The sequence below is a fragment of the Phycodurus eques genome, chromosome 2 (genome assembly GCF_024500275.1).
Source record: "Phycodurus eques isolate BA_2022a chromosome 2, UOR_Pequ_1.1, whole genome shotgun sequence".
Lineage (NCBI taxonomy): Eukaryota > Metazoa > Chordata > Actinopteri > Syngnathiformes > Syngnathidae > Phycodurus > Phycodurus eques.
Window position 1 is genome coordinate 25,225,508 of NC_084526.1, and position 12,791 is coordinate 25,238,298.

The 12,791-nt window shown below is 41.0% G+C and overlaps 1 protein-coding gene across 2 annotated transcripts in view; it reads right to left on the bottom strand.

The window, feature by feature from the left end:
• Positions 1-12,791, bottom strand: part of LOC133399034 (protein kinase C-binding protein NELL1-like) — a 271,032-nt gene that overhangs the window by 24,732 nt on the left and 233,509 nt on the right. For both annotated transcript variants that reach the window (XM_061670100.1, XM_061670099.1), the window contains exon 16: positions 977-1,117. In XM_061670100.1, coding sequence (XP_061526084.1) covers positions 977-1,117 — 141 coding nt within the window. The remainder of the gene's footprint in view (positions 1-976; positions 1,118-12,791) is intronic.

The following is a 12,791-nucleotide window of genomic DNA, read 5'->3' on the forward strand; positions in this document are numbered from 1 at the left end:
AGAGAAGGTGATGCAAGAGTATTTATTTATTTAATACTCAGATTATTCTTATACTTAAGTACTTTTCAATAATAGTTGACTAAATAAATATTATTTGATTCATAAATCTTTTATATTCAGTGATCCGACATACTTTGGCAATCCGATCCTACAGAAGCTGGCTCGAGGGACGTGGAACGTCACCTCTCTGGGAGCGAAGGAGCCCGAGCTGGTGTGCGAGGTCGAGAAGTTCCAACTAGATATAGTCGGGCTCACCTCCACGCACAGCTTGGGCTCTGGTACCAGTCCTCTCGAGAGGGGTTGGACTCTCTTCCACTCTGGAGTTGCCCACGGCGAGAGGCGCCGAGCAGGTGTGGGTATACTTATTGCCCCCCGGCTCGGCGCCTTTACGTTGGGGTTCAACCCGGTGGACGAGAGGGTAGCCTCCCTCCGCCTTAGGGTGGTGTTTGTCTGGGTGGTGTGTCTGTGCTGTTTAATGTTTTTATCTGTTTTGAGTTCAAAAGTACTCTGGTAAACGGCCCCAAAACCACACCAGTGCTCCTCAAACAATGGCATCCAAAATAATACCAGTAAAAACTTGAGTGGATTAATTTAAAGATTAATTTGGATGACTATTTTCTTTTTTCCTCTCTTTCTTTCTTTACTCATGGCCAAGCCTGTATACCGAGTGCAGCATTTGTTTGGCATTGCATTTATTCTTTTTGTCGATTGCTACCATCAAACTGGAAGCAGGATAAACATATCTTCTTTTTAAATGCAACTCACAGTCACACATGCTTCCTAGCAAGTAGAATGTGCGAAAGGATCACAAATGAAAGTGGCAATGAGGACGCCAGAGAGTAACAGTATTCAGAATTCTAATCAGATCACGAACGTTATGGCGGAAATAGTATATTTATGAGCTGATAGAGCTGCAGAGACTGGTTAGCAGCTATTTGAAGTTGTTGTAAGAATGTTTTAAACTGTGTATACTCACCAATGCATGAGCTCCCATCAAGCAGATATGAGCCATTGTCATGGAAACCAGTTCTGCATTCACAGTGGTACCAGCCAGGGAGGTTGACACAGCGAGAATGGTTGTGACACTCAATCAGGCCCTCAGCACACTCGTTGATATCTAAATACACACACACACACGCACACACACGCGCAAAAACACATGCTTGATTATGAACATGAAACATCTGTGCTGTTTGGTTGTCTTGCCTGTTCGCAACAGTGGAAGCTAATCCCATTAAATTGCCAAATACTGTCACAAGAATGGCACTGGGCCAGTGGCTGCCCACATTCGATGCCACCCATTTCGGTAGCTTTTCCATCACAGTGGGATTAAAGTATGCACATTTCCACTTTTACCCGGCTTGCTTTGTTTCTCTCAAGTGGTGTAAATACTCATGCCCAGCCCAGAGGCGGTAGGTCTTAGCTCCTTCTCGGGAGAGTAAATCTCTCTCATCCATTATGTATCATGTGAAGTCTGCTTCTCATCGGCAACTCTTTCCCTGCCGGCTATAAAACACAACCTGCTCACACACTCGGATAGTTAAACCATGACCTCCAGTCACACTTTCAATCACCTTAATGCAAACAGTAGCCAACAGGACAAGGAAGTCCTCATTAACTTCCATATTTGTGTATACCTTCGCTTGCACCTCATGGTGAGGGGTGAAAAACCCAAGGGTGGAAACTTTAATTTGGTACACAAGTTTAAGGTCAGACTGCTCTGTGCTATACCATTTGGGTAAAACGATGCATGCAAAAGTATGATGCCTTTCCACGAGAACCAATATGTACATTAAATTTGGGGTATCAAATATCTGTCCATTATGAAGATATTAATGATCAGTTTGGGTTGTAATGATGAAGCCTCACCGTTCGGAGGACCCAGCTTGAAATCCGACCTCGCCTGTGTGGAATTTGCATGTTCTCCCCGTGCCTGCGTGGGTTTTCTCTGAGTAATCCTCACACAGTCCAAAACATGCATGGTAGGTTAATTGAAGACTCTAAATTATCCGTAGGTATGAATGTGTGTGTGAATGGTTGTTTTGTCTGTGTGTGCCCTGCCAGCATGCCTGCGACCGTAGTGAGGATAAGCGGTATGGAAAATGGATGGATAGATGAATATGTTCATCTTTTTTTTTTTTTTTTTTTTACAGTTTTGTACGAGTGCAATTTATCACACAGAGAGAGGCTCAAATTTGCCAAGTACAGTTCAATTGTATTTAAGTTTAAAGGAAAATACATTCACATTTAATCTTTTAGAAATTTCTTTTCAAACATTGAAAAGTAGGCTAGCATGTACAGGCTACACAAAAGGCGTCCAAGAACTGACCCTTGAGGAATCGATCAGATTGAAAACATCCAATGGCCACAAAATAACTAATTTTTATTAAACTTTAATGTGTACTATTATTTAATTAAATCAATATACAAGGATAGTTCTTTATTTTCCTATATTTAAGCACAGTGTTACAGTAATCTTCAAACTGTTACGGCGGCTTTCAATAATATTAAATAAAACCGCTGCCTTATTTTTGATGAACATTTAGCCTACTACGCTCCCGTATGTTAATGTTGTCATGATGGTGGTACTTGGAGAGACATGTATTTTTTGAGCTGGTACCTAGTGTAAAAATGTTTGAGAACCACTACTTCACATAATTAAACATGTAAAAACAAAAGGCAAAAGACTTTTGAAAACAAAGTACAGAAAAAAGAGATCTTACTAAAATTGCTAAAATAATGTATAGTGCAGTACAGAAAAAATATTTTTAAAATGAAATTAAAATGCTTTAAAAGAGCTCAATTGTAAGCATGAGGGAAAAAAAGTTTTTAACATGGACTTAAAAAAATTGACACTTGGGGCTGACCTCACTTCTTTTGTCAACTTATTCCCTTTGTGTCCAGCATAATGGCTAAATGCTGCTTCACCATGTTTGCGCTGAACTCTGGGCTCCACTAACTGACCCAAGTCTGTAGATCCTCAGAGCCCTACTGGGTTTTTATCCCATTAGCATTTCTTTTATGTATTCAGGACATAAACCATTCAGTGATTTACAGACCAATGGCAGAAATTTTAAGCGTATTCTATAGCTGTCTGGGAGCCAGTGTAAAGACTTCAGAATTTTAATAATAGGCTCTGATTGGTTCGTTTTGGTCAGAACCCAAGCCGCAGTGTTCTAAATTAGCTGCTACTATTAAATGCTCTTTTGGGGGAGTCCAGTCAGAAGACCATCACAAATATCAAGTCTACTTGAGATAAAAGCATGGATGAGCTTCTCCTGGAGTGTTTGGAAAATACAATCCTCCGTACTGAATATATATGTTCTTCAGCTGGTCGGAGTCTGTTTTAGTGATTGATTTTACATGACTGCTGAAAGTCAGATCAGAATCTATCAGTACACCAAGGTTTGGGACTTGTTCTTTGTTTTTTAAAGAGAGTGACTCCAAGGATTTACTAACAATCCTCTTTTCGTTACTGCCAAAAACAATTAATCAAATCCATCAAAGTCCTCATCTTCTGTATCCAAAATGAACAGCTGGGCAAGTTCTCCAACAAACACACCGGGTTCCCGCTCATCATTGTCGGAGTCAGTCTCGTTGCCGGTCTCGTCAAAGCAGATACTTTAGCCCAAGCATCCAAAATCCATTCACATATGGTGCCGTAACTCGCCCAGTCTTAGTTGCACTTGGGTTTTCACAGCGGCTGTGAGATGGGCGCGCATAGAGTCACAAATCAAGAGGGACGGTGATGCGTGGAAAAAAAAATCCGGTCTCTTTAGGTACACCTCACTCAACCACTCTCTCATTTTCTCCTCGTCCATCCAGCCCTTTTGATTGGCCTTAACGTTGACTTTGGCTGGAAACCTCTCTTTAGGCAACGGCTTCCTCTTAAAAATCACCATAGCTAGCAGTTTCTGTCCATTACTATGGCAACCAAGCCCAACAGTAAACGCATACTTCTCGTACCCCGTTGAACATATCGCTACCGTAGTGGTCCTCTTCTTCCCTACAGTGTGGTTCCCCGGGATGTCGAAATTAAGCGAAAATGAGCGGCACCTCGTCCATGTTGGTGATGTGGTTGGGCTGGATGTGTTTGTTTGGAATTTTTTTACTGCAGTGGGAGCGGAAGATGTCCAGCTTTTCCTTGTAATCCGCCGTAAATTGCTGCGCCACGGTAGTCCTTGCCCGGATGGATAGATGGTGTCGTTTCATAAAACGAAAGCACCAAGACTGACCTCCTTGAAAATGTTTGATTTTCATTTCTTCTGCAAGCGTTATTGCCCTCAGTCAAATGGTGACTGTAGAGGCACTTCTCCCGGCTGTTCTTTGCTCATTAATCCACTGCCCGAGTTGGTCTTCCAAATCGGGCTACCTCGCCTTGTTTCCGCGGAAACTCAGCTTCGTCTTCTTGACTTGGCGAAGCTCGTTTTCCTGCTTCCTCCACTTGCGAACCATGGATTCGTTGATCTTGAATTCTCTTGCAGCTGCTTGATTCCCATGGTCCTCCGCGTAACTAACAGTTTGCAGTTTAAACTGTGCTTCGTAAGCGTGTCTCTTCGTAGGTGTAATTTTCGGGGGTCCTTCGCCAAACCGATGCACATACCGGAACTATATACCTACTGGGGCGTGTCTTTTTGCATCCTCTGTCATGCACACCCTTCCCCCTTTAGGTCCGCATGCTGTACTCAGTGACGTCCGCCTGTCGGCAGGAAATGTCAGTCAAGCGGAGCGCTCATTAAAGTCACACGACAACATTTAAAGATTTTGGAACTCATAAGGCGCGCTGCATTATAAGGTGCCCCATCCATTTTGGAGAAAATTTAAGACTTTTAAGTACGCCTTATGGTCGTGAAAATACGGTAGTTAACAAAGTTGTGAAGTATTTGTTTGACCCAAGGGTAGCATCCATCAATCCATTTCTGTATCGCTTTTCCTCACTTGGGTCGCGGGTGTCCTGGAGCCTATCTCTTCGGGCGAGAGGCGGTGTACACCCTAAACTGGTTGCCAGCCAATCGCAGGGCACATATAAACAAACAACCACTCACACTCAAATTCACACCTACAGGCAATTTAGAGTCTTCAATCAACCTACCATGTATGTTTTTGGGCTGTGGGAGGAACCGGAGTGCCCAGATAAAACCCACGAAGCCACGGGGAGAACATGCAAAATCCACACAGGCGGGGCCAGGATTTGAACCCCGGTCCTCAGAACTGTGAAGCAGATGTGCTAACCAGTCCATCACCATGCCACCCCAAGGGTAGCATGTACAGGCTACACAAAAGGCATCCAAGAACTGGAATCGATCAGATTGAAAACATCCAATGGCCACAAAATAACTTGTTTCCAGTAAGTAGGAGTTGAACCATTTAAGGACTGGTTCATTGAGTCCTACCCAAGTTTCCAACCTGTTCAAGAGTATGATCATCTGTATCAAATGCAGAACTGAGATCCAATAAAACAAGAACTGACACCTTTCCAAAGTCAGTGTTCTACGTGACATAATTTAGCATTTTGCGAAGAGCTGATTCTGTACTGTGATAAGGTTGGAAACCAGATAGAAATTTTTCAAATTTGAAATCTGTGAAAAAGTCAATTTAAGTTTAAGAAATTGCTGAGTTGATTAAACACAACTTTCTCAGCAATCTTGGCTATGAAGGGAGGTTTGCGATAGGTCTATTGGTTGCAAACATGGAAGCATCCAGCGTTCTCTTTTTCTTGATCAATTGATTATTTGCTCCATACTGTAGGTAACAATATCAGCCTTTAGCTTTAGGGCTCTGATTCACACTGTTTTCCCATGAGAGAAAAAAAGTGACAAATAGCAGCCTCTCGGACTGCAATTTTTACTTTATGCCACATAGTGTATCAATATGGTAATTGTAACTTTTGATTGGAAAGTGCTATGGGTGCTGCCGAACCTCTGAGTCTGACGTCTTCCTGTTTTTTTCACAATAATGATCCACTCACTCCACACAATTCCTTAATTTTTACGTTACATCTTAATTTCTCATAAATTGGCAACATTTTCAACATTACATGGCTCGTTTGTTTTTTTGCCTTTCGCCTGCGTTTACGACGACAGTTCATGCTGCAGTCAAGAATAGCTCAGAATTCTTTTTTTTTTTTTAAACGACATTTTGAAAATGAATGTTATTGATTTGATGACTGTAAAAGTGTGTGTGTGTGGGGTAGCAGAAGGGACACATTGGGTAAGTTGGGGGACATGTCAGAATAAAGGGCTAACCACTTCTGTAGAGTGATGAGCCTGCAGCTGAAATGCCAAAATCACCATCTTATTTCCCTGTCTGATTGGTTGCGCCTCATTTGGATGCCCAAAGCTCCGTTATAACCACCCCACATGCCTATGTGACTTTTCATTCATTTTCTGCAAGGTCATTATTTTCAATTACATTTTAATCTTCAGTCTTGTAAAATATGGCTACACTTCTAATATCATCTAGTTTGATGTGAAAAAAATGGGAATATGTGAACAAATATAACTGGGCTGCATTCCACAATATACAACATGTTTTCTTCGTCTTTGCTTTTTGAATTGTGACCTCTGCTTCATCTATATCTTTTTCTTTGTCTTTTATTTTCAGTTTTGGTGGGCACTGGGCATTCCAACAGCTTCTTCCCTCTTGCGATCAACTTCTTAAACACCTAACCTACAATTCCATTACAACAAGCTGGCAATTTTTTGACTTGAGTTCGTTGTCACATTTCTGTGGGGCCAATTATGTATTACTCGTGCACTCACTGTAGTTGTCTCGCCATGCTGCACTATTTGCATATACTGGCCACTCATGCCAGAGTAGCATCTGCTCCATTTGCACACTGATTGAGGAGTATCTGTAACATTTGCACAACCAACATTGTCCCAGATGATCGCACTACTCGTCACTTTAAACCGCATACACTCCTTGAAGTCTCAGCGCCCTTTGCACAATGGTCATTGCACCGGACGATTGCAATATTAGTCGTTCGAACTGCTCTAAGTGCTAGAGGACTCTGCATCTTTTTGCACAATTGTTTTTTGTCAATGTCTTTATGTCCCCAAAGTGTTCTGTAAATTGACTGTTTGTTGTACTAGAGCGGCTCCAACTACCGGAGACAAATTCCTTGCGTGTTTTGGACATACTTGGCAAATAAAGATGATTCTGATTCTGATTCTGAAATAAATAATACTACTAAATAATATTACTCTCAGAGATGAAGAATAAGGTGGTAACGATAATTAAAATTGGAAGCGCCAATACTAGTCTTGTGAAGCTTTATTCGTAAAGTCAACCACAGGTGAGTCTAATCATCATCAAAATTCAGAGACGGTCGTGCACTGAAAAGGAACACTGACCTCATTCTAACCTAGCCTGTTTCTGCCATAATTTTTCATTCAGATAATACTAAATTTAAAATATTGGTATGGAACATTGGTGCATAAAAGCAGTAATAGCCTGATGAACAACAGGAAAATCGTACGTTGGTCAAGTGGACCACACTGCAACCAAATCATCATTAAAACCTTTATGCCTCAGTCACTGACTTTGTAAACATTACAAAAAAAGACACTTGCGTCAAGCTCTTCGGAAACCTCTATTCTATTTTATACAATAGTTATATTTACAATTATGTTACTTCATCCAAATACTATTGAGGCCCTGAAAATTCGGGTGTGCTACATGTGTCATGGTCTATGTTTTGGTTTGGGTTGTGTTTGGTTTTGTTTCACGTTTTCCTGTGTTCCATGTTTTTCATGTCTTGTGTGCTCATTTAGTTATTGTGTCCACCGTTCTCATCAACCTTCTACCCTGTGTCAATCTCTCTCCAGCCACTCGTATCTTGTCCAGGTATTCCTCATTGTCTCATCAATCTGTTTGTACTTAGTTCCCTGGTTTCTTTCAGTTCTTGTCGATCCATTGTCATTGTCAGGTATCAACCACTCCACTCTATAGTGAGTATACAAGCTGCAAGGCAGCAGCGCCACCAGCCCTTCTAAATAATAACAATAATCCTGCTGTGATCGCCAATATCTCTCTTCATCATTTATGAAAAGGGACTCAGCCAAAAATGGTTTTCACCTTAAATACAAATTGTTACCAACTGAGGGCTCTTGCTTTGCCGTCTTGTGAGAAAAAATATGTCAACATGCATTTTCCCTTCTTTGTATTTCATCCCTTTCTTGATGGGAAATATGAAGAATGTCCCCCCCCCCATTAGTCATGTTAAAATATACTACATGTGAAACAAGGCCAGATGTGTACTGTCGGTCTGGCTACGTTATTTCTTTATGTAAAGCAGATTCAATGTATTACTGGAATCATTGAATCTATTCTCAGGGCATTGAATCAATCATAGCCGGACTGTTCTAGTTGTCTTAGACGATGTTGCGCCTCTCATCCGAGCAGTTCCTACAACAGGGGAGGTAGGACAAGACTAGCCTGGGTTTTTGGTGTGGAAACCCCCCCCCCCCAAAATATCAACCAAGTCAGAGGCACACCCCAAATCAAGAATGGTAACACTCTTTTGGGATGCAAATACACAGTGGCTAAGATGCCTTGCACAGAGGCCTCTGCCCGTCAGCAGCAGTTGTTGGGTGGAAACTACCTTGTTAATATATCATTCAGTTGAAAAAAGATCATGGAGCTGCCTCAGGGTCAACAGAGTTGTGTTTTTTGTTGATTTCTTGGAGGCAGAATTATTGAGTCTCTTTGGAATGGATAAAAAGACGGCATTGTATGTGGAAGATAGTCAGTAGGTGGTGACGTAAGCCACCTCCTCTGTTTAGAGATGGTCTTCCAAACTTCTTCTCTTACTCTTCTTTCAAACCATCAGTCTTCTCTGTCCAGAATATATAGATTTATCCTCAAAAGAGTGAGGTTTCTCTTTGAGATGAAGGTAGACAGCTGAGTCTTGACCTGTGAAGTTGGCCTGTCTGCGTTGTGACTAGGGATTGAACAACTTCAGATTTTTTGTAGTTAATGCTAAGGTGATGATAGTTGAGTCGACATCAACTAATTGATATCATTTTTTTTTTTTCAGTCTCAACTCGCTGCTGTGTGTGGTAATGTAATAATAATATAAAAAACAAACTCCAACACAAGCTTGCTAACTCACTCACTCTTCCTGCCCTTCCTGCACAAACCCAACCCCGACTCGTTCATCCGATCACATTCAGACATTCACTCATCCGATCACACTGAGATAACTCCAAGGTGCAGTCGGAATTTTCACTCTTAACACTAACTCTGGACTCTAACACTAACACCAATTCATGTAACAACTACTGGGTCGCTACTTCCTGCAGTATGTAAGAATAGTATACAGTATAGTTAAAAATAAAGGAGGAGGGAATGGTTTTCAATAATGTATTAAAGTCATTATATGACCGTCTTTGAGACCTTCAAGGGCTCAAAGCACGCAATGCTCTCGCTCTCCTCTCGCTGGCAAACCATCCAACTAAAGCCACAGAGTAGAGAGAAGCGCTACACTAAATGTTCTTTTTTACAATAGAGGTATTGATCGACCATGGCTTGTCTTCATTTCACTGTTTAAGCAGATGCCACAGTATGTCTTTTTATTGGGCATTTGGTGAATTTGTTGACAGATAACGTGAGAATTTAAGGCTGCTCGTCATATAGTGTTAGCCTTTTCAGATTTTATTTATTTTGCAAGTGAACGTGCTACTGTTCTAATTTTTAAGAAAATATTTACATGTGCATTAGGCCCCGCTGCTAGGTTGCTATGTAAACTCACCACCTGTTGACTTCAGTGAGGTGTCCGTGTCCAAAACATGTGAGTGGCAATCAGTCGACCTCAAGCTATACCCGTCAATACGAAGTGGCAACTGACTAGTTGACTAGTCGGTTCAACACCTACAGTAGTAGTTGGTTTCCCCAATATATGCATCAGTATCATTTGACTGCCTACACCAGATTGCTTTTCTGGGTATGGGGTGTCCAGCAGAGATGGAAGGACCCGGGTCAATTGACTTGACTAGAGTCAATTGACTTGACTCGAGTTAACTCGAGTTGCTAGTTTTTTGACTTGCGACTTGCTTGCCAAATACTTAAAGACTTGACTTGACTTTAGACATGGTAGCCAAGAGACTTGACTGACTTGAACTACATGACTTGAGAAGTCATCTCATTTAGAGCTGGAACTCTGCATTTTAATTAAGACAGTTAGCCTTATTTTTTTGGAAAGAGAAACTATTTTGGGGGTCATTCGCACCAACCTGGCAACACAGTCTGCGTTGTTGCGCACTTGCCATTGTAAAATAGGCACCTTCATGAACAACGATGGAAGGAGCGCCAACGATAATACATTTTGGATTCAAGGATTATGTTGTTGATGTCTGCAAAAACCTGCATGGTTTGAAACCCGCACAAAGACACAACAACGAGGTCGAAGAAAGCTAATTTAACAGTTTAGCATAGACTGGTTTGAGATGATTAAAAATAAAAATGATGTGATTGTGAACGTTTTAGTACAGCTAAGTAACATAAGGGGTGGGACGGTGTATGATAATTATCGTTTCGGTTCATAAGCACGCAAAACTCTCTCTTTTTCCCTTCTCTCATTTACTAATGAGGCGAGAGCAGAGCAGAAAGTAGCGCCTAAAATATAATGTCAAACGCTGAATGCAGAGGAAGTGAGGAAAAAAATGTGCGGCGGCATTTGCAGGCATGATGAAAGAGTCGCCGCAAGAAGATGCCAGATGCGTTATAGGTCTGCTGTATCGGATCACTTTACATTACGATCACGGCGATGAAAAATGTTCTTGACAAAAGTGCATTGCACAATTACAAAGAAAGTACAAATTGTGAGTAGCTACGTGTGAATATAATTTTCACACTACTAAATTTGTTTGTTGAAGTGTCACCATTAATTTGTCAATTAATTTGTCTGTCAATTGACTGTCTGTTGTCGTACTAGAGCGGCTCCAACTACCGGAGACAAATTCCTTATGTTTTTTTTGGACATACTTCGCAAATAAAGATGATTCTGATCAATGAGAAGTGTAAGTACCCTGTTATGGCAGTCGGTTGTGTTAAAAATTACTGGTTATCTCCCATAGTCTGCTGGCAGGATTGTGATGTTTTCATCCTTACTCAGCAATGTTAAACCTTTCCTCTAGGGTGAGGTTGGGAGGTGGGACTTTGGCATTTCAAACATTTTTAACCCAATTTGTTCACCTGCAGTTTATGTTAGATTATCCTTCCTAAGAGCTGTTTCAGTCGCAGTGACCACATAAACTATTGGAACCTTTTGTAGTGTCACGATAAAATTCAACCCTTGAGCCAAAACCTCCTTCTCTCTTCTCTGATTAAGTTCTCTGTCTGGGTTAGGGTTAGTTTTTTACCCATGTATTTTGTAACTCAAAATTAGTTGAGTTCCCAGTCTTTTTGCCTCCAGGTGAGCAATTTTAACATGGATGTGTTATTTTTCAATTGTAATTTATGAAAATGTCGTTTGCCGTGCTTTTGTTGTTGTTGGTGTTGTGTTGAACAAGCTGAGCTTAGGTTGTCAATGTGGTTAGCTTTTTTACAGAGCTATGGTCAGAACTAGTTTTCAATTTGAGGAGTAATTCATCTACTTGTACCTTAACACTTTCAATGGTAAAATTTACTTGTTACACTCTCATTCAGGAGTTGTTTTGGTGTCTTTTTGAGGATATTGTTTTTCCTGTAGCCTTTCATGGTGGTTGGCTTGTGGGTATGATGCTGTATTTTCTGCATCTCATGATAAACTTGAGATGGTTCGCAAATTTCTGAGTCATCATTTCTTATTCCCACACCATTTTAGGAGTATCAATCCCAAAATGTTTTTGAATATTCTCCTTCATCCAGGTCATTTCCTCTCAGGGCATTTAATCAATCGCAACTGGAATATTCTGTTTGTCTTGGAAGATGTTTTGCCGAACAGGCTTCATCAGTTCATGCAACAGGCTAGATAGGACAGCATTAGCATGGGTTTTTGGTGTGGAAACAGAGCTATTTATCCTCCAAGTTAGAGGCACACCCCAAACCACAAATGGTATCACTGTTTGGATGCAAAAACAACAGTCGTTAAGATGCCTTGCATAAAGGTCTCTGCCTGTCAACATCAGTCATTGGGTGGAAACATCCTTGTTAATATTCTATTCAGTTGAAAAACGTTTGTGGAGCTGCCTCAAGAGTCTGTGTTTTTTTTGTTTGTTGGAGTCAGAATTATTGAGTCTCTTTGGAATCAATGAAAGGACAGCATTATATGTGGGGGATAGACTAGTGCTGTCCTTACAAGCCTGTTGCATGAACTGTTGAAGCCTGCTCGGGTAGAGGCCAAACGTCGTCTAAGATATTAGAATCTACACTCATTAGCCCTTTGTATTGTGCAAATACTGTAGATCTGAACTAATTTTCCATCAAATATTCAGCTCTAAGTATTCTAATGATTTTTTTCTGACGTCTTACATGTAATGTAAGATTTACATAATGTTATGTAATAATATAACACGGCCGTACATACCCTGACGATAATGAACAAAAGAGATCACCATGTACACGTCAACAACTGACAGCAACACTTGAACTTTAAAGTTTGAAGAAAGTAATTTCCATTAACTGCAAAGTTCTCCTTTTTATGAAACGTAATTAAAAGGGATCCCATGGTGAGAACTTCTGCATCGGAGGACATGAGAACATGGCAGTGTCTGTGTCAGAGCACATCCCCGAGGCATTAGGTCAACGCGGGGATTGGGGGCACATTCTGCTACTCAATAAATCCATCCATCCATTTTCTTTACCGCTTA